The following is a 25505-nucleotide window of genomic DNA, read 5'->3' as shown; positions in this document are numbered from 1 at the left end:
CAGCAGGTTTGAGGGTTTTGTTGGCTTCTAGTTATCGCTACCAAAGTTAGAGACATTTTAATTTGAATTCTTCTCATTTAATTTAAACCTGACTTCAAAACACTTCAAAATAAAATTCTGTGCCCAGAATGCAAGCTAGGGAAAAAACCCCTAAATTATCATTGATATGTGGATAACTGATACTTCTGTAGTATTTAAATTTTATTATACTTACTATTCAGGATCTGAAACAAGGTCCAGAGCCTTCATCACATCTTCTAGCAGAGTGTCAGGTATAAAACCATTATCTGAAGAAGCAGCAAAGCTTCTCATTAGAAAAAGAAACAAAATGCTTTCCAGAAACACAAATTTTATTAAAAATTACGAATATTGCATATCCTTATCTCTAAATTTTCCAAACAAATGGTGAGGTTCTATAAGGAACATAGTTTTCAAATACTTCTCTCCCACTTTAAAAAAAAATGAGGACTGCAATACGGAAACTGCGGGTTTATCATTCATACACTTAGAAGTTTAATACTTGCTAAGAATTCAGTCTCTTTATAGCAAGCACCATTTGATACCATGGGATAATAATGATACATTTTTTCCCTTCTGATTCATTAAAATAATACCTGAATGTTAGACATCCTCTGTTTTCCAAAACATAAGAAAATTTTCAGCATATGCCACATACATTCAAGAACAAAAATTTCATGAAAAATGCAATCATAGCAGATCAGTTATTTTATGAAAATATTATATAAAAGAAATCAAATTATATTTATGCTTTATGTTAACTACAAACAACATTACAAGGTTAAAAAGCTTATGCTCTAAGAACTCTACCTCCTACTGCACAATGTTGTACTCCCCTTACTACTGAATCCTCAGAAAATTTTTTCATGTCACTTGTAGATTTACTACTGTATTGAAAATTTCTTAAGTATTAACTATTTCATTCCTTTCCTAATCGGCTCAGGTGTAAACAGCATATTACCCTGGCATGGAAAGGACACATTTTTGAAAATAATGGTCCTATTTTTGAAGAGATACCCTACACAATGCAGTATTCATCACTATTTGGAATTTGCCTCTACTGAATGAGTATGTTTCAATTATAAAATTTTATTTCAGCAAGAACAGCCCTTACCTTCAGGGTCATATGTCTGGAAAACCCTTCTAGCTTGTTCTGAAGGTGCTTCAGGAGCAACAAGGGCCATATCCTTAGGGGGAAAAAAAAAAGAAAAAAAGGGGAGATGTTCAGAATATTCTTAATTCAGATACAGATTACTAATGTTTAGCCATACTACACAGGTTTGGACCTTAGATTCATAAACATTTAAATACAAAAGAAAAATTATGGTAATTTGGCAATATTGCTGATAATGACGTAAACCAATCAAGAAATATGTTACAGATTATTCCACAAATGTCTAGACAAATTGTAAGTAAAAAATTTCTAAGTCTTTTCATGCAGATGTTGTGGCACAAAAGCTACTTGGAGATTGCATGTATTATGTGGAGATTTAGAGTAACATTCTTTATATCGGAAAACACGTATCTATGTACCAGAGATATTACTGAGTGTACTATGCATACATTGAAACATATGAGAATTATTTAGACAGAAAGCTGTGAGAGAATGTTTTGAAGTCCATTTCACAGAATGGCAGAACATGAATTTGCTGGCTACACCAAAAACTATGATTTCCATAGTAGCTCTCATAATGCTTTTATTTGCCTGTGACTTTTTAAATCTCAAGCACAATCATGCTTTCCAAAACATATGCAGAGAGGCACACATCTATCTCCTATTGTAAAACCAACAAAAAGCATATCCCTCCGGTTTTATGCCAAAACCTATTACTATAAAAAAAGTGAAATTGATAAGTTGTTCACGAGAAATGAAAGGTGGCGTAAAGAGGAAGAAACGCACCTACTGAAGACACCCTTTAGTTTAAAAAGATACAAAGACTTGATGTTCAAATAGAACACGAAACTCCAAAACAGAGCGCCAAAGACTGCTTGCTGGGAGTACTTAAATCCTACGTCTCCTCTTGCAAATCTATGATCACCTATGGTTTTTTTCACACAGAAAAGAAAACGAAAAACTTGCTCAGAAGTGAACGCTGCATTTCACGATATCCCCTCTATAGTTTTTCTTCCTGCCAAAGTGAAAATGTAATGTTGCCTGCTACGCTATGAACAGTGAACACAAATCCCGAGAAACAGCAGCACTGACGTTACTCTGAATGACATGACACCCTGGGAAACACACTTTTGTTCATATTTTATTATATAAATTGATGTATTACAAATCAAAAAGGTACCCCAAACTGTTTCATAAAGTGTATCTATTTCCAGTGCATCTCAACTTTGCTTTCTGGAGATGACTTAGATGTTCTTGAAAATCAGGTTAACATCTGCTCATTACACCTGTATGTGCCTACAGTGAACTTCGGTCTAAACTGTGCAAGTCTGTATTACTTGCAGAATCAGAAAATGTAGAATTAAAAGACGCACAGTTACCTATTGTTCTTTTACCAGATTAAGAAAACTGTTTCAGGAAAAGAACAGAAACAAATCATACATTCGACCAGAATTCCACTCTTAACCAGTTTCTCTTAATAGCTGACTCCAAATCAGTCAAGAATTTTAAGTACACACCTAATGGCATCCAGCATATACTTAAAAACTTCCCTGAATGAAAGCCAACTGCCTAGGACTCACAAACAGGGATAACATGGAACACAACATACACTTAAAAATAACAGGCAACAGTTTTACTTGGAACACGAATGATACAGCTCTTGCTGGCATAAGGTGCATACAGTGGGGGTTACAGACCTCCCCTTGTTTCTACGTACAGAGGAGACAAACGTTTGGTCTTATACTGGATTATATTAGACAAAAAGTTGGGAGGAGACATCTGCCCTGTCTTCCAAGGCTCTAGATCAGCAGCCCATTATACTTTCACTCCTAAGGGTACTCCATTGCCTCTGAGCACAATGCAAACCTTTACATTACCAAGCAATGCAGTGCATGGAGGGAAGGATTGGGGTTCAGTTTGCTGTGATGTATTAAGGGGTATCCACATCGCGTCTTTACTGGCAATGAAGTTTGAGTCAAATGTCAGCCCTAGGAGCATACCGTGCAGAAGCAGAGGCAGCTGCTGTAAGCTCCTGCGTGCACACTGCGAGCCAGGCACTCCGAAAGGCCTTCCAGGGTGCAGCTTCAAGTGTTGGCTCCACCAGGAGAGAAACAGCTTTCAGCACATCTCTTGGACACTTAATTGCATGCAGCAGGATTCCAAGTATGGCTAGAATGCAAATTTGCACCAAAAAGCAGCTCTCCAACATGCTAAATTGCTAACGGAGATGGATCTGGTGAATCACAGCTGCTGGAATTCTCCTAGTTCCTGAGACGCCGTAGACTTACCAGGACTAAATCACTTCTGGCTCCAGCCTACCGCCTCTCTTACAGCACCAGTGCCAGCTTTCACTGTGACGGGGCTGCCGAGCCCATCTTTAGGGCAGAAGCAGACCTGCCTGCAGGTGAACTACAACCCTCTGCCTCCCATAATGTGGGACCTCTCCAATCACCCTGTACCCGAGTACCCCGAGTGAGAAAGCATACAGAAGAAACTAATTTGGGAGAAGTCCTTTTGGCCTTCTAGTCTCTCCCAGTGAAGAACAACTTGTAAATCGCTTGCTTAATATACTGGAAATATAAAACCTAGATTTTTATATTAATTCAGTAGCATAATAATGTCATTTTAAGGATCCATAAATATGACTAATATGGAACAAAGACAGTATTTAATAAAAAATATTCCAGTGATTTTATAAATGAATGATAACTAGAACTCTTACAGAAAATCAATACTTTAACAAGTGTATCTTCAGGTTTACATATGTTCTAAACTTTTTTTAAAAAAAGTTCTTTGTGGATAAAGGGACCACACTGCTTTAATAACATCTACAGCTCAACACAATTAGTTCAATGATGCCAAACAATGTATGAAGATCTGCAGTTGTTGAGTATATACTCTGTTATAAGGGTAACACTTATGTGGTTATATGAGGTAACACAGTCATCGGGCACAGTTAACCTCGATTCACAAAGGGAAAGTCTTGTTTAACTGATTTGATGTTCTTCTGTGATAAGGTCACCAGCCTAGTGGATCAAGGGATGGCAATGGATGTAGTTTTTCTGGATTTTAGTAAGGCTCAAAAGATCCTGTGCCTCACAGCATCCTTCTGGACAAGTTGCCCAGCTGTGGGATGAAAGGGTTCCTGGTGTGCTGGGTGAAGAACTGGCTGAAGGGCAGAGCGCAAAGGGTTGTAGCGAATGGGGCTACATCTGGCTGATGGCCGGTCACCAGCGGTGTTCCTCAGGGCTCAGTCCTAGCACCGGTTCTGTTCAATCTGTTTATCAACAAGCTGGAGGCAGAAGCTGAATGCACCATTAGCAAGTTTGCTGATGATACCAAACTGGGAAGTGCTGTTGAATCTCCTGAGGGACAGGAGGCCTTGCAGAGGATCTAGATAGATTGGAGCACTGAGCTATCATTAACGGGATGAATTTTAACAAGTCCAAATGCCAGATTCTGCACCCAGGATGGAGTAATGTTGGGCACAAGTATAAAATGGGAGCGGAGTAGCTGGTGATCTGGGGGTGCTGCTCAACAGCAGGCTCAGCATGAGCCAGCAGTGCGCCCTGGCAGCCAAGAGGGCAAATGGCATCGTGGGGTGCATCAAACGCAGCATAACCAGCTGGTCAAGAGAGGTGGTTATCCCACTGTATTCAGCGTTGGTGTGGCCTCGCCTGGAGTGCTGTGTGCAGTTCTGGGGCCCACAGTTTAAGAAGGATGTGAAGGTTCTTGAACGTGTCCAGAGGAGGGTAACAAAGCTGGTGAAAGGGCTAGAAGGAATGTCCTGTGAGGAGCAGCTAAGGACTTTGGGCTTGTCTAGTTTGGAGAAAAGGAGGCTGAGGGGCGACCTCATTGCTCTCTACAGCTTCCAGAAGAGGGGATGTGGAAAGGGAGGTGCTGATCTCTTCTCCCTGGTATCCAGTGACAGGATGCGTGGGAATGGTTCAAAGCTGCGCCAGGGGAAGGTTTAGACTGGACATTAGGAAGGATTTCTTTACTGAGAGGGCAGTCAAACACCAGAACAGGCTTCCTAGAGAGGTGGTTGATGCCCCAAGCCTGCCAGCGTTTATGGGGCATTTGGGCAATGCTCTTAATACCATGCTTTAACTTGGTCAGCCCTGAATTGGTCAGGCAGTTGGACTAGGTGATCATTGTAGGTCCCTTCCAACCAAAATAGTCTATTCTGTTCTACACATACACTCTAAAATTTGATAGTATGTGATCAACTCTTAAATAATTTGGAATACCCCAGAATTGGAAAGGTTTCATTTTTGGGGGTCAGTATTACAAAACTGATTAAGCAGGAGTAGATTTCACTATCAGTCAATTACAGTACACTATTGCAACTAGTTCTCAGTTTAAAATTAGATGATGCCATAGTATAAAGAGCTTATTAACAACAACATGACCAGTGATGTCTATATTCAGGATTTAACTCTAAAGAGGGGATATTTTTACAGTAGGTTCTTATTAATGAACTAGCAGCTCACGGATACAGTGTAACAAGGGAGAACGCTTAAAATGTTCATGGTTTCGAGGGTATCACCAAAGTAACTTCCAACTGCACAGACATTATTTCAAATGCAAATGACATCATTCTACTTTGGTTTATGAGTATGCAGTTCTTTCCATAAAATCTTAATGCCATCCAAGAATAAAGACTAACATTTGTGTTGTTCTTCCTCCTCACAAATTATCTTGTGAATGTAGTACTTTCCACAGTTTCATGTGATGTAAATCAGATTTAAAAAAATAAGTCTCCTGCAACTGCCAAGAATTTTTTTTGATACTCCAATTGCAAATAGTGTGTATTTCTGTTGGCATTTTAATTTTCCAGGTCCTTAGTTATTTCAGTGCATATGTACATGGGAATAACTTGCAGAATAGGTCACTGAATGCGTTACTCAATACTGAAAATTCTCTATGTCTTTTGACTGAACTTTTCAATATGGTAAAGCCTCCCAATTATTGCATAGTAATGCTTTTTATTCATTAAATGTGATTTACTGACGCTCTAAGGAAGTCATTGCAGGAAGGAACGTAAAAAGTTACCTGCCTTGGAGAGATGACCAACCCTCCCCCCGCTTCAAAATAATTCTAACCTTTCACTGAGACTGTTACCCTATACATAGTTAAAAATGTAAGATTTTAATCCTGTATATACAAACCCCATGCACCCCCTAGCTTAGCATGTCATTCATTTCCACTATCCAGAAAACTTTAAAAGTTCAACTAGTCCATATATTTGTATCTAGGGAAAAAAAAAAGTAGCATACCTCCTTCAGGCAGCAAAGCTGAAAACGTGACAAACATCTAACAAAAATGTACTTCAGCTGCCCGAGCTGATATTTCAACCCAAGCATTATGAATTGTATTTTGATGTATCCCATGCATTGACAGTTCCATATAAGGAAACATCAACAGTTAATTATAATAATTATTTCCAATACTAAGTATAACATGTCCCCAAAAATCATGTTTCACTCACTGGCTCTTGTGATACACAAACAAATTATTTTATGCTACTTTGAAAATTTATTCTCATCAGTAGTATCAGTTATTTTAAGATCCCATGTTTAGCCTCAGAGGCAAAAAACACTCTTCATAAGTTTTAATGAAAACATTCCAGAAGTTTTCATTCTACAAATCAAAAGCAGAACATAATGGCTAAGCCACACTGAAAAGATCCCACCCTGAAAGGCCTGTTGCCCTTGAAAATGAAATCTTTTCACATATGGACTGTAGTTCTACACTACCGCTGTTGAGTGATACATGGAAGAATTACGTATTGTAGTACTAACTTTCTTCTTAAAAATTTGCCTAAAGACAATATAGAAACACTGACAATTTATCAATGATTTTACTTCTGTAATTTAATCAGATCTGCAAGAATAAAGATTATTTAATCCAGTCTTGTATTACAGAGAAAAGTGTGCATTTTTCAATGCTATAATCAGTGGCTTTCAAGCCAGCAACTTTTCCAAAATGGTTTCCTAAGAAAACAAGGTTGATGGGATCTTTGAAACCAATTTGCATCTCTCTAGCTGACTTCTGAATCCATCGTCCAATTTCAATTTCATTTGACAGAGGGAATGGAGACTCATGACTGGCTGTTGAAACTGGAAGCCAGGCAGGGAGGAAACGTACAGGTTTGTGTGCCCACCGAGGGCTGGCAGAACCACTGGGTGAACCATCACAGTAGACGAGTGGTGGGTTACTATAGCAGGTATTTGCATGTGTGGGAGAGGGAGAAAGAGAGGTGCAAGACAGGGATGGAAAGAGTAAAAAAACATTTAAGAAAGGGTCTAGGAGACAAGCTGCTGGAAGACAGGCTTCAGACAGTCGTCTGCTCTTACGTAACATGCTTTGACTTAGAAGTGCTTCCATACGTAGTTTTAAATTAACACGACTTGAAGTAGTTGTACTCTTTCACTAAGTACCCAGGGGAGCAACCTTAGATTTCTTCAAAGAAGAAATTGCTTTATTAAGGTTCACATCAGTCTTGGGGGTGTCAAAGTCGGCAAAACATTTGGAGAAGGTACAGATAGTTCTGACAGATGCTGGGGAGGGACGTGGCAGGAAGAGACCAGACCAGAAATCCAAAAAGTAAAAAGATAAAACTCAGATCAATCCTAATACTGAGAGACTACCCAAGCAACACCTGATGCATGGTGTAGAGGCAATAACGTCATTCACTTAATCTCACTGTGGAGTCAGTTCAAAAAGAAATTAGATTTTAAATGTCAGTAAGGTTCTTTTGAAGATTATCTTTTGAAAGAGAAAAGACATTTCATACAATCCTTCTGATGTACTACGTAACTGTATCATTATCATTTGGATGCATAGGTGATAGAGGACCAGAATGCATTTGAAACTAGGTAGTGCTCTAAAATAAGAATGTGAACCTTCAGTTCCTCCTGTGGCTGTAATCCATTTGCAACGAATCTCCATGTCCACAACAGCCACATCCCAATGTCAGTACCCTGGAGGACAGAGACACACAGAGGTTTCTTCTTCAAATAGCGAAGGGATCCTGCTACCAAGGCCAGAACTGATGAAATGCTCTTTACAGCCTGAGAAATAACACCCCACTTAACTGAGGGAGAACAGACTGAACACAGCTTTACTGGGAGGCAAGGAGCAGAAGTGTCATATGTAGCACCACATATACAAATGAGGTTATGTGTCCTAAAGGCGTCACCTAGTGTTTTGCTTGCAGAGACTGGCTAGGAAGTGAACTAAAGAATAAAATTCAACATAGACTGGTAGCAGTTCACAAGTAGGAAAGCTATTGTCACTACAGAAGTAAAAATAGGTTCAAAGTCTTGCAGCAAAATAAAATTTAGTTGTTGATTCTCATTGAGAATAAGCAGAATTAAACAGAACCTGGGCATTGCTAGAAATTAAATAACAGTTTTCTTGTAGGTCTTCCTAGGAGCTAATTATCAAATCAAGGGAAGTCCTTAAGATCTGAAATGGGAAGCCATCATTACTGTCATACAAAGAATTGAACAGGAATGGAAAGGCCATAGATCTTGTTTCCTATTAGGCACCACTGAACAGATGTTGAGACTGCCAAGGTATGCAGTTAGTGGTTCTGGAAATACTCACCAACATGGCATCTACTGTCAGTTTAGGCAAACTGTTGTGAAGGGTCCCTGAAAAGGGACAGAGTTGGAGATTTATGCTGTGGCAATAAAGCAAATCAAATCCTAGGGCCCTCACCTGTAAAGTCCATACTAAAGCATTTTATATTACTTGACATAAATGTAGTTTGAAACACTACCAGTCTGGCTCTGAACAGAGAGATGCCAATGAAGAGTAGTTCAAGACTCCCATTTGTGTTCAGGGACATGATCCACACCAATAGTTTGGAAAAGCCACTGCCCATAGTTGTTGCAGTGATGGAAGTGTCCTCTACAGACTGCTTACAATGCTCTTCTTGTGCTGGCTGGTGGAATATGAGATTGCTCTGCAGCATCTTATCTTTCATGAGAGAAGGCATTAAAAAATGTCAAACAACTGGAAAATACCCACAGAATACTTGAAGGAGTAAAAGATTTTCCTGCTTGAGAGCTGTATATGGAGGAACTGAAGGAAAGGTCCTTGACTTTGCTGTCACTATACTAGAGCTCTGCAGCCACAACTGCTTTCACTTCGGAATGGCAGGTGTCAAAGATCATATACTGTATCCCCCTCAGCCTCAAAGAGGGCCTTTGGGTCTATCTGGGATTCAGAAAAAGCCAAAAGAAAATCCTTTCCTTGAACGAGAGAGGGGAAAGACACAAAAGGAAGCATGCCACCCCCAATGTGTTCTATCATAGGTCAGAAAATAAAATACAGGCCTTGTAATTCAGACTGGCAAAAGATGACATAGCTTATCTGAAAGTGTTCATCAAGGAGTAGAGGTGGTGGTGGTGGAGAAACATTCACGGTAAACAATTTTTTTTAACAAGGTGTTTGAAAGGAAGCTAACTAGCTCCAGTTGCACTCTGCCTTGTGAGTAAGAGTGAAAGGGTTGCATTTACTCTACAGTACCTGCGGTACCTTGCTGGTACTGCAAATGAAAGAGTCCTCAACAGGGCAGAATGAAAAGCTACATGCGGACAACTACTTCAAATCTTTTTTCTCCCTCACCCATGCTACCTGAACAGAAAAGGGAGCCTACTTGATGCAAGGATGGGGTGAGGCTGTGGAGGAAAAACAAACACAAACCAAAGAGCAAGAATTAATAACAGAGAGCACACTATCAGCCTATCCACCTGGAGAGCAGGGCTTTTAACATGCACTCAGCTATGTTATGGAAACCACAATATATGCTCCATTCCTGTGGGAGAGGATGGTTTAGTGAGACAGCCAACAAAAAAAGCCTTAGCATTGCAATTTTTCAAAATTAAGAGAAGCTCAAACTGTGGTGAATACATGTTTAACAGTTACATTGCCACAGATGTTGGGGTGGCTTAGTTCAAAACATTACAAGAAGGCAAAAATTCACTTGTTGACATGTAAAAAAAAAAAGAAAAATTGAGCTGCTTCACCATGTTCCCTGCTTTGAAGGACAGATTACAAGAGATTACTGTAAAACAATAAAGAATAGGTATATAGTATTTTTTTTATTCACAGTTACTAACTTGTTTTGTTCATCATCACAGAACAAAGTCTTTGTTACTGGAATTACAGACCAGGAATCAGCACATTTGAGTTTACTGGAATTCTTATCTAATTACTAAATTACATATTATCCTCCAGCCACAAATTTGATTTGAAAGGGCAGCTTTTCAAAATTACCTGTTGCCTGCCTTATTTGGATTGGTTTTTTTGAGGACAGAATACAGTGCTATACAAACAGAAAACTATTCCTAATAGGAACCAAACTGGAAGCGTGCAAATTCCATGGTTTATGACTTCCAAAACCTTCACAATACAATTCACTCAAGATGAATGATAGCTTCTATTATCATGCTACATTTATTTACTTAAATTAATATCTGTATTAGATACTATTTTTATATCAAATACTATTTCAGCCTAGAGACACGAAGCATTCGCTATACAACCCGTGGTGAGGATTCACATAATAACTCTACTTGGCAATTACAATAAGGATGTGGGAAATGAACAAGTGGAACATTTGATAGCAGAGTTCAAAGCCAGTGAAGATGTACTGCAGAAATTCAAATCTTCCTAGATACAGTTCTCACAGTACTGAAAGCTGCACTTAATGTTGGAAACCAGCTTCAAGTGTTCAGTTTCCCACTTAAACCATATAGTTCTCTCTTGGGATGAGGTAAACCCTCTGGTTTGCTTCAAACCAGAATGACGAAATGTTTTGGAAAATGGACCAGATTAACTATTTTAACTCAAATATGATAAAAGTGTTTCTAAAGGACAATTATTAGCCTGGCTAATTATTCTAACAGCAATATCGTATGGCTTTACATGTGAAATGTATGAGCTCTATGGTAATTAAGAAAACAATATATTAATAATGCCATGCAGCCCAGTGTTATTTTGTACTGTTAAGTAATATTTTAGGGAATGTTTATACGCACATGTGTTGATACATGTATGGAGAAAATACTAAATATTCACAAACTTTACACATTTTCACATAGTATAGGAACAGTATCACCTTTTATGTTTATATTTTAATTTGGTATTTCAGGTAGCTAATTCCAGTAGAAGCAGAATAGAACAATTAGCTTCTATGAAAAACACTAAGCTTATTCCTTCAATTATACAAAACTTGTTATTTCTCTCCTTAAAGCTGTATTATACAGCAAAGCTGATCTCATATCACACCAATTACATTTGTTTTCTTAACTACGCAGAAGCAGTCACTGAACTTTGTCTTAGACTGAACTTTGGCATCCCTCTGTAACACAAAACAGTGATTTTTAAAGTACACATATAAATTTATACGCATATAAAAATTCCCTAAACTATCAATTGGTAGACCAAAATGGCATTGGATTCCCTATAATACAAGTTAAAATGAGAAAATATATTAATATATGTCGTACTCTTCTTATGTAAAAAACCCCAACACTAGAAAAAATGAACTTAAATTAGTTACTCAGTTTTAGAAGCAAACATGTATTATTCAGATAGCTAATCAAATGTGACTTCTGATGTTATATAAGCAGTGAAATAAAGATGGAAAATTAAGGTAATGTCTTAAATATCACTAAAGGTGCTTCACCTCTGCTAGGAAGAGTTAAAAGCTTCCTCTACTATAGACTGTTGTGTCCCCCCCTGCCTTTTTTTTCATTTTTTTTTCCCTGCTTCCACATTAGACTTCCAATTCATTCATCCACATATCCTAACTTGAAAGTAGAGCTGCCTTATCAAAAGAGGTCAAAGATGTTATTCTGTACACAACACAGTTGCTATCAGTATGAAAGGAGACAATAAAGGGATGAAAAACTGTGTTTTGAATGCTTCTCAAAAAGTGATCAGGAATGGATTGCAAAGGGTATTTGCGATTGTAGTTGCAAAGGATGAGATCAGGTGCTGTGTATGGATTCACTCTAATGTTCCCAGGGATTCAACAGCTGGCACAGGTTTTGTGGATCAAACAACAGCTACAATCCAAACTGATTTCAACCACGTTCCTGCCATTTATAAAATTACCTAAAGCCTCCTGGAAACCTACAGATTCTCTACACAAGTTCAGACTATCATGTCACACGTTCATTAGGCAGTTGGGGAATTTTGCAAAAAGCGGAGTTTGGCATAAAGTTTCAGAACAAGACTACAGCCGTTACTATTTTAAAGAATATTTTTATTACTGAAGCATATGTTGTCATGTTGGCAGTCTTATTTAGTGTTTCCAGTTCCCTGCATCTATCCCAGTAGGGTTTGGGAACATGGGAATAAAGCAGGATGAAAAGAGAATAAGAAAATGCCATCTTCCACTTCCCAAGGATACATGATGCTCTGCTCAGAAAGAACATCTGGTCTTCAGACATTTTGAGGAAAAAAACACAGAAAGAAGGAAAATGGCCACAAAACAATTTTCTTGTTGTTTAGCCCAAGAAAACTTCACTTTAAAATATCTTTAATAGGCATTCAATAACTATGTTTAAAACTAATTCATAAGCTCTGTAGGACATTTTTCTTTTTCAGGAAGAAAAATTCTAAGGGGAAGAAAGAATCTGAAGAATCAATCTAGAACATTTGTTTGTAACAGGCGAGCACAGATTAACAGCCATTCATACAGACTCATTTTCTCAAACGGAAGACACGATGGGCATACCATCAGTTCATACGCTAATTCTGGAACTGCTGTTCTGCCATGTAGTGAGTACTAGATTTCCAATTCTAAGTCTCACTAGAAATGGGTAAAATATTATTCCCAATATCATTATTTGGTAAATGATTTATGCAGTTAGTAGGCTGTAATTAGAAGATAAAATAAAATAAAAAGGAAGGTGGCTTGTAGAGCAAAGAATGGCGTGAGCCTAGCACTATCACAGTTTACGATTTCTACTTATTACCTCATATGAGGATACGTGGAATATGGGAGAAGTTGTTCATTCTACTTACCTGTCATGGCTCTTCATTGTGATACTACAAACATATTAAATTTCATATTTTGGAAGATAATGGATTAGATTTAGGGACTCGTAAAAAAAATTTTGTGTGGAAAAGACTCAATAAAATTTCTCTTTTAAAATTCCATTTCTGGAATGATTCCATGAAGATAACCTGCCACTATATATTTGCTGTCCTAAATTGGTTTATTTCCTGACCTGCATCGGTTTAAAAACTTTGACAATCATGTATATTTACTTGTTGAAAAAGAATGGAAACTAAACTCAGCGTTTTTCCATCTCCATATGCTAAGGCTGCATCCTATAACAGCATCTTTTACCTCTGCCTTATCTCTTTCATAAATACAGTCAAGCCAAAGCCTGATGTGAAAATTGGAGCATACCATTGCATTTATATACTTTCTGAAAAGGAGCATTCTACTGCGTGAAACTAACACCCTACTTTCCATTTGTCACTTCATGCCAGATTACCTATTAAGGAAACTTGTATTTTCTTCCTAATTGTTTGCATACTAGTCAATGATTTGTAAACCAGCAGGAAATGAAAGCGCACTAAATTTATCAAAGTCAAAGCTTTTGGGTTAAGACATTAGAAGTCTTTAAGGGAATAGAAGAGAAGTTTATGCCTCTCCCCTCCATCTACTCACAAATACTGAATGAACTACATATTAATTAGGGTGTAATAATACCTGCTCCACTATCAAATAAAAGGATATGTGCTCAAATAAAAAGGATAGTTTTATTATTTTGGGGAAATTTGAAAAATATCCGAATAGGTATCCAAGAAAGCTAAAGTGTAAAATCATTTTGAACGCTAAGAAGCCAAGTATAAACATCCAATTGAGAAAAGGGCTTTTGAAGCAGAGGTGTATTTTTCAGGCCAAGATCTACTGTGAGCTAACTGCTAACGCATACACAACTTGGAAGCCGTCAGACATCAGAAGGATTCTAAGTTTTGCTGCATGATATTCAGTAGCAATGACCCAATGGAAGGAAGCGGTCTGTAAATCAATTATGCAAAGACATATATATATAAGCAATACCTAATTTCAGAGCATTACCAGTAGACTGGAATAGCTGCAAACATAGCATGTGTCAAATGCAGAATCAAGACAGCAACTGGTAAATGTTAATGCATCGAGTAAGTTGGATACCCTTTGTGACCAACAGAAAATAAAAAAATCATAGTGCAACATATGAGAGCACATTATATTAAGATAGGTATGTTTAAGAAAACTTCAGGTCAGTACTCCCTGGATGGCGGTATCCCAATGCATCACTATCTGAGCAACAGTATAAACAATACTTCACTATTTAATGTAGCTGAAAACGCATAATTGTGGCAGAATTGAGTAGGACTTGGAAAGACCAGGGCACCTGACTAGGAGAAGCAGCAAATGATGGAGGAAAAAGCCATCAGCATTTTGTTTTTCACTTGATTTGGAATTAGGAATAACTTTTTTTATGCAACATGTTTCTATAAATATAAATGTGATTGGTATTTAAAAACTGCACTACTATTAAAAACTCTATCAATTTATTCATCATATTTTAATAATGAGCCAGGATGCCTATTTCTCCAAATTTGAAAAACAGTTATCTACTCATCAGGTGATTACTCAGGCTCAGTATCTTCCCCATTGTATCAAATACAGCTGGAACCAACACAATGATGTTCTCAGCCCTTGTTTCTATGTGGTAAGTTGACTTTCTGAATTTACTTGATACAATGACCTATCAATGATACAATTGCATTTTGCAACATCTTTGACTATTTGCAAGCCACTCTGCATATACTACCAAAAAGAAAGAAAAAACTAAAATGTGTTTCTTGCAAAATCAGCCTTTCATTCGCTAGACTAACATACATACCAACTAGATGTTGCTCTTACCCTTCTTCCTGAAACAGGAGGCTACAAATCCTTCGAGATGCTAATAAGTACTCTTACGGGGTAGGGCCCAATCCATTACTTTCCAGCCCCCAGTTTCAGTTTACATGCAGAAGTCATTCATTCTAACATAAGCAAAAGGAAAAAAGTACTCCTCGGGACAGCTCTGCCTACACATGAGCCTGCACAGTAAATGAGCCACCATTTCTATACTGCTTTGTGCATTTTTCACATCAGGTACCTTACACATTCACCACTACAACCTATTCCACTAAAAAACCACTAACTAACTTTCAGAAACAATGTATCATTCAAGTTATAGTAAAAATATAGTTTCATGGAGACGACTGCACATTAGTCTCAAATATGTTCCATGGCCTACTGCTAATCTTTAAAAATCAGACAAAAAAATGATTTGTTTCTTCACCAACTGAACTGCAAACTCAGCAAATGGAAAGTAAACAGCGCATATGCTTTGAAAGGAACTAGGATGTTGGAAAACTGAATAAATAGATGACTGTTAGAATCACTTTGCTTCCTAACTGTATTTAAAATAGACTTGAAATTATCACGGAATACAATTTCTCTAAAAATGGTTAATGTGATATTCATGTTCATTACTTAAGCATATTTTCTTTGTACATTTTCCAATTCAGAAGTGCTCCTACAATATATTAAATAGAGAGCTTAGCAGTTGATAGGAAATTCCTTCAGTTTTCATTTGTGGATCTAGAAAAGGTTCTCCTCAGTGCGCTGGCTTTCTTCCCTTTTTCTTCTTTCTTTCATCCCTCCTTCCTTCCTTTGTTTCAAAGGGTGTCTCATGTATGGTAGTGTTTTATTTTGAATTTTTAGATCCAAATTTTGCAGGATCAAAGGTTCCTATTGGAACTGCTAGAACTACTCCTCCCGCCCCATTTTACAAGTATTCATCTAGGCTTGGAAACCGCGTGCAAGGAGTCAGTACAAAGTCATTTTCTCATCTACCTCAGCACAAACAGTATCAAAACGTGTAACATTTCAGAACAAAGAATTCAGTGACACAAAAACTGGAACAATTCAAAGAAACACATGAAAAGTGGTATCATCTCAGTAGCCTTCCTCTCAACTACTTCACATATAAACCTGAACCTCCCTCTCTGAAAGAAAGCAGATGGATAAGAAGTCTTTTCCCAAAAGGAAGTAATTTACTCATTTGCTTAGGGGCATATACAATTACATTTCATGGTCTGTATCAGCCAACCATGAACAATGTCCTTAAATGATCATTGTGAAAGCCGTATATAATGGGATGAATGTTAGAAATTTTCTAAAAATTTAGAGAACATATAGATATGACTAAATGACTGAAATTAGTCGGAGAATTGGGGTAAACACAGCGGATACAATTCTTTTAGCATGTAAATCCCAAATAATTGGTTAGATTAACATTCAGTCTCTCATGTCTCTCAGTTTAATGACCTCTATATCACAATTTCTATGTCTCAACTCCAAGAACAAATAATGCAAAACCTCATGACTGAGTTACCTCTTTATGATCTGAGAAGTAAGTCCTCGTAATTGCTACTATTCTTACAGGATGCACAGCACTTCTGACAAGAGCAATACAAGCATTACAGGACCTTGACTTAATTCCTGAACGTTTTCAGTTCAGAGTTTTTGCCACAAGTTGTCTAAATGCCTACCACTGCCCAAAGATTCGTTTCTCCAGTGTTCAAAGACATCAACATCTTTACCACCCAACCTCAAGAACAGGAAGACAACTCAGAATGTTCTTTAGTACTTTTCACATGGAATTTCCTCAACATATATGGGTATATTATTGCACTCCAGTCTTGATAAAAGTCAATCATGTGACCTTAGATTCCATGGTTATGGCTTTCTCTTAGCTCCACATTTTTAGTTACGGTGCTAGGCTAAAAAAAAAAATAAAAAAAAAATCTATATAGCTGGATCTCTGTTTCAAGGCCTCTTTATAATTGTGTGGCAGGGACTCAGATCACACTCCATCCTTCTAATAATACCTGAAAGCCCAAAACCCTGAGTAACTGGAGTCCTACCTGACTCTGGAAGATGGAATGATGATCCCGGATCACCAACCCTAAAATCAGAAAATCCAAGTCAGGCCCACTAAAATCCTGAAAACTTTAGTGCAGTCTCTTGACTCTCTTTGATTTAGGATGTAACAATGTATGTCACAATCACAGTGTTTCCAGTTTACTGCAGTAGAATATCATTTGGCCTCTGTCACATCTATTACTGGATTTCTTATGGCACGATGATCTATGAGTGCTAACCTTCTAGCTCTGCAGATGAACTCCACCTGCCTATCACAGACATGTACACCTCAGCCATCTCACTCAACCTTTCTGTTGTCCTCTGCATATCCCTGCTCTTCTTGGAAGTTGAGTTCTCCAAGACACTTTGTAGGCCTGAAAGGATGTCACGGGAGGCGGCAAAACCAGAATTAGTTCTTTATCTCTTGGATTGGAGAGGGCATACCTGGCTTCTCCACAACCTGTTCTTTCCCAGACTGTGCACAAGACATGAAAAAGAACACGTCCTGTAGAAAGTTGGTATAGCCACTCTGAGGAGCTTTGGTTTCTCCACTGTTAAAAAATTCTTTTAGTACAACTAAAGTACAGACCATCAAAAACTAAGAGGAGACAGAGATATCTGATTTTTCCTTGCAGCTATTGTAGTTGGCTGCTCATTCCAACAATGTGGGAAAAGAGAAAATAAAAGGAGACAGAAATGTTTTTCCTGAGCAAAGCCAGAAATCATACGATGGCCAAAGTTTATCATGAAAGCTACCTCCACTTAAAGCCAAAACTACATTTCTAATTAAAAAAAATGAGTAATAGAAATACAGAGACTTCACAACTGACAGTGCTCCAGATCTGTTATCTTTAGAGAAAATAAAGGCACCATGACTTTGGGTAAACTGTTTCATTAAAAACAAACATGCCACTATACACTGTTGCATTACAATGAAACATTTAGACAAAATCTAGGAGTTACTGTGATAAATGCTGGTGTGAAAATCACTTACATGAATTAAAAAAAGCACAAGTTTTCTCACAGAAAACATCCCAAACAAACAATAAACAAAGAAACTGCCCAGAAGTGCTCATTCATAGAAACACACTTCTGTAGCAGGAACAAATTAATGCAAAAGTAAAATTTGAGCAGACCCACAAAGAGCAGAATATGGTTTCAAAGTTATGCTCTGTGATCATGCAAACCTAGAATAGGGTAGATACCTTACAGAAGTATTTTATTTTGAGGTGCCCCCTGCCAACTATGAGACCATTATTCTCAAGAGACTTGGCCTTTCTGCTAGGAAACTTATTTGGACAACAACCCTTATGAAATACTGCATTATTCAGAATAATTTAAATTCATCTAGCAATAGCATTTACACTGTGAGGCTTAAAGAAACCAGTAAAGTACCTTCAATTCCCTTTGGGGGCCCACAGATCCCACAGGAAACACCCTGCTCTAACATTCGTTTTAGGAAGGGATCTCTTCCTGCAGAAGGGAGCTCTTAAATTAACAGCTAATAGAAATATCTGAAGATTCACTGCTGATTTAGCCAGGTCAGAGCTATTGTCAAGAACATAGCAGCATTTGTCTCCCTGCCCTTAATCAGCACACAGAAAATTTAAACCCTACTTTAGTCCAGAAGTTATTTCTGCAGTTGCCTCATGCATCGATATTCTTCCTACCAGATATCCAGACTGTCTCAACCAGAACCAATTCCACTTGTTCATGGAAACTAAAGACTCAAACTACACGATCTGTAACCATTTCCTGAACTGTAATTCTTCAAAATCCTGATTTTGATTTCTTGTCTGATGAAGAAAGAATTTCAAAATCTGATTACCAGCATTCAATGGTCATAGGAGCAAAAAACAAAAGGAAGGGCATAGATATTTTTCACTACCTTCCCAAAGCAGAAGAGTTCCTAAGTTAAAGGAGAAGTATAATTTATTTGGATGTACATTGGTTACTTTTGCAGAGACCAGAGCTGTTAACACACACTAGTAATGGTTGAATTTTTACACATGCATCTTATTTTCCTTCATGGCCACTGACATTCTCTGTTGGTGTTCTGAGATTAAATGCTGTACCGAATAACACTCCCCCTTAGCCCAGTTCTGTTAAACACCACTGACCCAAATTCAGGATCTCCTATAGCAGTGTCAGTGTTTGTTCAGGTGTCCCTCTGTTGAACTTCGATCAAAGAGATTATTTAGGAAGAGAAGTGAATGTTCTTTCTTCCAAGAGACAATACTATCAAGGATGATGAAGAAAGGCCCTGAGAGTATGTAGGACAGGTTACAGTGATCAAAGTTAGAAAAATAAAAAAACGTAATCCAAACCCGTAAGTAGAGTCCGAACACAGCAAAACAGCCACACTTTCCTTGAAAAGCAGTAATTTGTAACTTATTCAGGTGTCTCAGCCAGGAGTTTCCTCTGCTTATCTGATTCTTCAAGTCTATAAATGCTACAATGCTGTAACTGAAAATGGACAGCCAGTTCTGTTGTGGTCTGTGTGCTCCAAGACCTGGGAACAGACTAAGGGAATATTTGAAAAACTTGCACAGCTCCAAAGCGTCCCCATAGACAGTTTCAATCACCTGAAGTCACCAGACAGACACTTATTCCATGCTGTCTTTTCATTTTCAAAGAGTCTGAATTCAAACTTCCAGACCATGTGAGTTTGCATGTCAGCAGACAGTATTTAGAAAGCAGCTATTAACTTGCTACTGTTCTTCCTATTGAACTGAAACACTTCCTTGTTATATTTCACATAACATTTCAACCTGTTGGTATTCTTTTATACAGTGTCTGACTACACTCTGACATTCCTAAAAGTTCTGAATAGTTTCAGCTTGTCATAACTTCCCATGTTACGAGTATCATAAAAATGACCAAGAACCAATACAGCATTTGATCCAGAGCATCACACCCCCCCCTTTTCCCCCAAAAAAAAAAAAAAAAAGGACTGTAACTTAAAGCTGATTTTTAGAAGACATTTACAATACTGTCTATTTGCATTAGCACAATCTGACAGAGCATGCAGGGATACTTAGCATGTCAGATGAAAGCTTCCTTGTTTATTTTTGTTGGCCTGAGGCCATTTGAAAGTATTCTTATTCACTGAAAGGAAGGGAGGGCAGGGAGAGGCAGAACTGATGGCTGCTTGGATTTAGTTGCCTATGAAGAACCTACATATCCACTTTTTCAGGGGAAAATCTACCTTGTTGCAAACGCAGAGTCCATGACCACTAGGAGTAACAGCCACTCTTTTTTCCAGTAAATGTTAAATTTGGATTGCTGAGCATCAGCCAACTTGCTAGCCTTATACACACACAGTTGTAATTGAAAGAAAGAAAATATGCTGGTACTAATTATGGCTCCCTGCTAACATTTCCCCTCTCGTCTCCCCCCGCGCCCCCCCCCCCCGCAACCTATTCATACAAGTTTTTTCAGCTCTATCATGATACACTTAAGTATCAGAGTTCTGAAGAATTAACTATTTAGTTAATACAAATGTTTGCATGTCCTTTCCAACTCATTACAGAACAAACTAGTATTTTTGCTCAGTACAGTCTATCTTAGAAAATAAAATATGGAAGATATGAGGTGAAGATTTATTTCAGATGTTTCCAGATTCTGTTTTCTTTCATCTAGAAAGAACACTTCCACTGAAGTGGGTGATACCCGATCAAAACATTATGATGAGTATTCTCATGTTTCCATGTTTTGTATAGGAGATTATCCACCACATTTCAACTTGTGTCTGCATGGCTGCCTCCAAAATATCTATCTGTAAATAATTATTTGGCTGGTGACAGGTCAGCTAAGTCCCAGGAAGAAAAACTACTGGTATTTGATATTCTCTTCAATAAGATGTGCTTCAATCAAAATTTCTGTTTTAAGGAAGAAATTATTTCTTAAGTATTTCTTTCTATCTCCAATTCCTTGTAATAAAAGCAGGCTAATAATATTTCTATACATACCAAATGAGTTTTGACAATCAAGATGTGGAGATGAAGACCATGTAAATAGAATAAAAATCTCTATTATTTTAGAAATGGAGGAAACTGCTGAGCCACTGCTAGACTTCCGTTAAAACTAGGAATTGACTCAGCTGTCACTGTTTAGGACTATTTCATGCAGCAGCAGTACAAGAGAACTTAAGCCCAATTACATGCTTTAGTTATTTTTTTTTTTACTTTCACTTTAAGCTGTAGAGTGTGATCTTCAGCCCAAAGACAGTACTTATCCCAATTATGGTGTTCTAAAGCTTACCCTTCCCCCAGCCCAATAAATTAAGCTAGAACAAAAAGACTTCACTAAAATTTATGAGATATCATTAAACCATTTGCACAACTCTGCCTCCAAGGGAAGGCTTAATTGAAAGGTTTGGTGACTACATTTTTACATTAAATCCACATGAAACTCACATTGTGGCAAGATCTGAACTTTGCATTTATGTGGTGTTTATCTGCCTGAGGTTACCAAAAATCATATCTAACATACCTTGGCAAAAAAGACTGTGAGGTGTGTTTCACTACCAAGTATCCAAATGGGAAATTTTGGAGATTTCAAATAGGAGCCAACCTAAAAAGGTACAAGAAAATCAGAAACATAAAGCAAATGCAGAAAACTCGTCTAGTTAGCGATGAAGTTAATGACAATTCAGTTAGTGAAGTCCCAACTGCTCTGAAAACTAATATAAATGTTGAATAAAATGACAAACCAGGGTAAAATATTTATATTCTGATTTTGATCACTGATTCCTGTTTGACTTGGAAAACAATACAACTTATGATAATTAACTGAAATAAGACATCAGTGAAAAGTGGTACTGACAATATCCCTTATTTCAAACTTGGGAGAGATGCACATGAGTAAATACTCCTATGCTTAACACCATAATCAGATGCTAAATGAGCTAGAAGTCCACTTGACTTATTAGCTGGTTTTGGGTGAATTGACATTAATTTAATAAATGAAGGGACAGTTAGTTACAATCAATATACCAACGTTCTGCAAACCACACAATCCTCTTTAACTGTAAGGTAAGTTAAAGAAATTCAATAGAGATTGAAAAGGAAGCAAAGAACAACCAAAAAAGCCTTTTGAAATTAAGAGTATTAATGCTGTTTCAAAAGTAGTATTTGCAAAGCACAAAATTTCTCTAATAAAAAACTTAAATCAAGAAATTTTGTGTCACAACAGGAAGAAACAATGTGGACTAGGTTGCACTCAGTTACTTTCAGATATTCACAGTTAAATACATAAAGTAACTTCTATGTCTTAAATATATTATGTTCAGAATATATTTACTTAACAGTAGTTTTATAATTTTTACTTATGGCTATTTATTTTAAATGGAAGACAGTGATAGCATAAAAACAGAACAATAAAACTGCAACATTCACAATAGCAATTCGCAATTCACTTTGAGGCTTCGCAGTATTATAACCATCTACATTACTAAAATAATGCTTAATGCAAGTTGAAACATAAGCTTCTAACTAGCTATATGAAATTGGTGCAATAAAGTGCTAACTTAAATAGCATGAAATAACATTTGATACTCAGATACATTTAACAATTTTATATCTGTTTCAGCATAGTATTATTCTGTTTTAATTTGAAGTTGAACAGAGTTCTGAAGTTCTTTAATATCTCCAACTGTACACAGTGAAGCTTATAGTAATACTGTCAATTCTGCCCACAACACCTTAATGAAAGAAAATATTTAAATGACGCAGAAAATGGCTTACCTTACAATATCTCAGAGATTCCATCAATGTCAAAAAGCCTACTGTTGCCTGTTTATGTATACCAAGAAGTTCTGTTCAAAACAAAACACAAAATTTATTCAAGAAAAATCTACAAAGCCTCTTTTAAGCAATTTTTCTTACTTTCAGAATTGGTCAAGTAACAACAATTTTTCAAGATGTGCAGTTTCAGCAACAATGGCAAATCATCAAGGCGTAGTCAAAAAACAACAAAGTTTAATAATTTCCTTCTCTATAAAATAAGAAGAACCAAATGGATGGTTTTAAAAGTTTACCGTTGATAGCCTCTTTTCAAAAGTTGTTGGATTTATTAGGAGATGAAGTACTTGTACCTTACACCAAAATTATTCTCAGAAAATTTTAAAAACAGCTGTCTTGAAAGGGAAAAAAATGTATGCATATATGCATATGCATATATGTAGCTTTCTTTCCTTTCCTCCCTCCTCCCCTCCCCCCTTTTTTTTTAAGAGTTCCCTGGCTATATTTATCTTAATCATTTCACATTCTGATTAATAAAACATAGTTTTGCAAATAATACTTTTGTTATCAGGAAAGAAATCATTTGCTCAATTTGATTTTCTGTACTGACTTCCACTTAATGTACCATGCAGCTCTCAAACACACACAGTTGTCAGGAACAGCTGAAATATTTGTGTACTACTGATTGGAAGAGCAATTACAGAGCCTTATTTGAGGCTCTCTAATAAAGAATGAGAAAGTACTTCAAAATTCAAGCTTAGAAACTAGTTATAGGTGAACCTGCTTTAGCAGGAGGGTTGGACTAGATGATCTCCCGAGGTCCCTTCCAACCCTTGCCATTCTGTGATTCTGTGATTTGAAGAAGCTCTGGGCTTACATATACATCATCTGAACAGCACAAGTACTGTCTACTTGAAACTGCCCTGCTAGGTCCCCAAACATTGTCTAAACAAAGAGCAGCACAAACCCGATCCTGCAAATACACATGGGAACATACACCACGATCAATTTAACAAGATCTGTATTTCCTTTTTTTCAGAGAACATTGACTTTTGTATTTAAAGTTCCTTCTAAAACACTAATTCTCAACTATATTTTTTTTAACATTGATCATCCACGTACAACAGCATAAAACTATGATGGCCTCAGGACCATTAGCAAGTGAAAGAAACTGTTCTAAATTTAAAAGATTTCTGGACTTCCAGAAATCAATTCTATATTTCATTGCAGCTGCAGCGTTAGGCATGGTATGCCATGCTTCCTTCACCAACTTCAAGTTTACCTCACTGAATTTTGCAACAGTGCAGAAGTTATTACAGTAGTGGGTTAACTTTTTCCTCTACTGTTAAGCCAAAAAAAAAAAAACCACCCCGACTCCAAAAAACAAACCCCAAAACTTATAAACACTAGCTTGTTCACTACCTTTGTGGCCTGGAAGTACAACTCCTTCCTTAGAGTTTTCAGCTGTACATATTAAAAGCCTCTCTTGCAGTGCAGAATTCTTTGATCTGAAACTGTGTTTCAAGGATTATCTTTGAACTTGCTTGGAATTAAAACATTCAGGGGTGCATAGATAATACTTTGCAGAACCCCATTACCTCACTGACTTAGAGCTATGTTGCTATAAGTTGTCATACGCTGAGACAATTCATCCTTTCTCTGAGCCACAGGCAAGCTAGTCCAATTTAAAAACTAGTGATGGATCCTTCAAACTAGCTATTGTTCAGAAATAGCACATTTATATGTGCCATGAATGGAAATGAATGGCAGAAGTAAGCAACAGTATATTAAAGAAATAATTTTAATACATCACATGTATTTCTTAAAAATCTTTAACAAAAAATCAATGAAAAATTCAGTCTGCTAAACAAAGGCTTCAGATTTAGGAGCTGATGCTTGGAACAGAACAGCAAAGTTGCACATAAATAATATTTACTATTCAGAAAAAAAAAACCAAACCACAGTTTATTAAGTATTTTGTTCCCCTGACAGATAACTAAATGAGAACTCTGACTGATAACTAGAGAGAGCTGGGATCCTGGTTACAACAGTAGCGCCGAGTGTGAATATCCTGAATAGCTAGTAGTCAAACTACATAGATCATGTATCTGAAACTAGCTACTAGGTTAGCTTTAGCCTGTAGTCACTGGTCCACTCATGCCTCCTTCAGAATTAGTCAACAGAGAAGACAGACACAAAAGCCTAAATCACTCTCAGATGACTTACGAGGAACCAAGGGGAGACTAGCTGCCCTAAATCAAACTTCATCCTTGTGAGTATCTTCACCCCACAGAAAGAAAAAACACTCCTGGAAAAGATCTGGTAACACCAAAGATCATCTAAGAAAATGAATACATATGTCTCTTGTCAGAAAGTTAGCTTCTCCTTTTTTTAAAAAGGCTTTTGCAAAGTACTCAAATTTCTAATAAGGGAGAAAACCTGAGCCTTTAAAAAAAAGTCAGGCCCAAACTAATGATGGTTTTAAAATGTCATGATAGCATTACCAGCCATATCGGAACATCGCCACCTAGTGACAACGTGGAACCCCACAAATTCTTGGCGCTAAGAAAAAGCAATTACAGCATTATTTGTATTCATATTAAATTGCTACACTTCATGCTAAGAA

At 37.2% G+C, this 25505-nt stretch overlaps 1 protein-coding gene across 3 annotated transcripts in view; it reads right to left on the bottom strand.

The window, feature by feature from the left end:
* The window catches only part of MINDY3 (MINDY lysine 48 deubiquitinase 3), a 49684-nt gene that overhangs the window by 10497 nt on the left and 13682 nt on the right, over positions 1 to 25505 (bottom strand). For all 3 annotated transcript variants that reach the window (XM_035897141.1, XM_035897147.1, XM_035897151.1), the window contains 4 exons: positions 22883 to 22953; positions 21630 to 21710; positions 1133 to 1205; positions 215 to 287 (listed from right to left, as the gene is read on the bottom strand). In XM_035897141.1, coding sequence (XP_035753034.1) covers positions 215 to 287; positions 1133 to 1205; positions 21630 to 21710; positions 22883 to 22953 — 298 coding nt within the window. The remainder of the gene's footprint in view (positions 1 to 214; positions 288 to 1132; positions 1206 to 21629; positions 21711 to 22882; positions 22954 to 25505) is intronic.

This window comes from Egretta garzetta, unplaced genomic scaffold (assembly GCF_000687185.1).
Source record: "Egretta garzetta isolate BGI_Z169 unplaced genomic scaffold, ASM68718v1 scaffold30, whole genome shotgun sequence".
Lineage (NCBI taxonomy): Eukaryota > Metazoa > Chordata > Aves > Pelecaniformes > Ardeidae > Egretta > Egretta garzetta.
The sequence above is the reverse complement of the archived record's forward strand: the minus strand, read 5'-3'. Positions and strand labels throughout refer to the sequence as shown.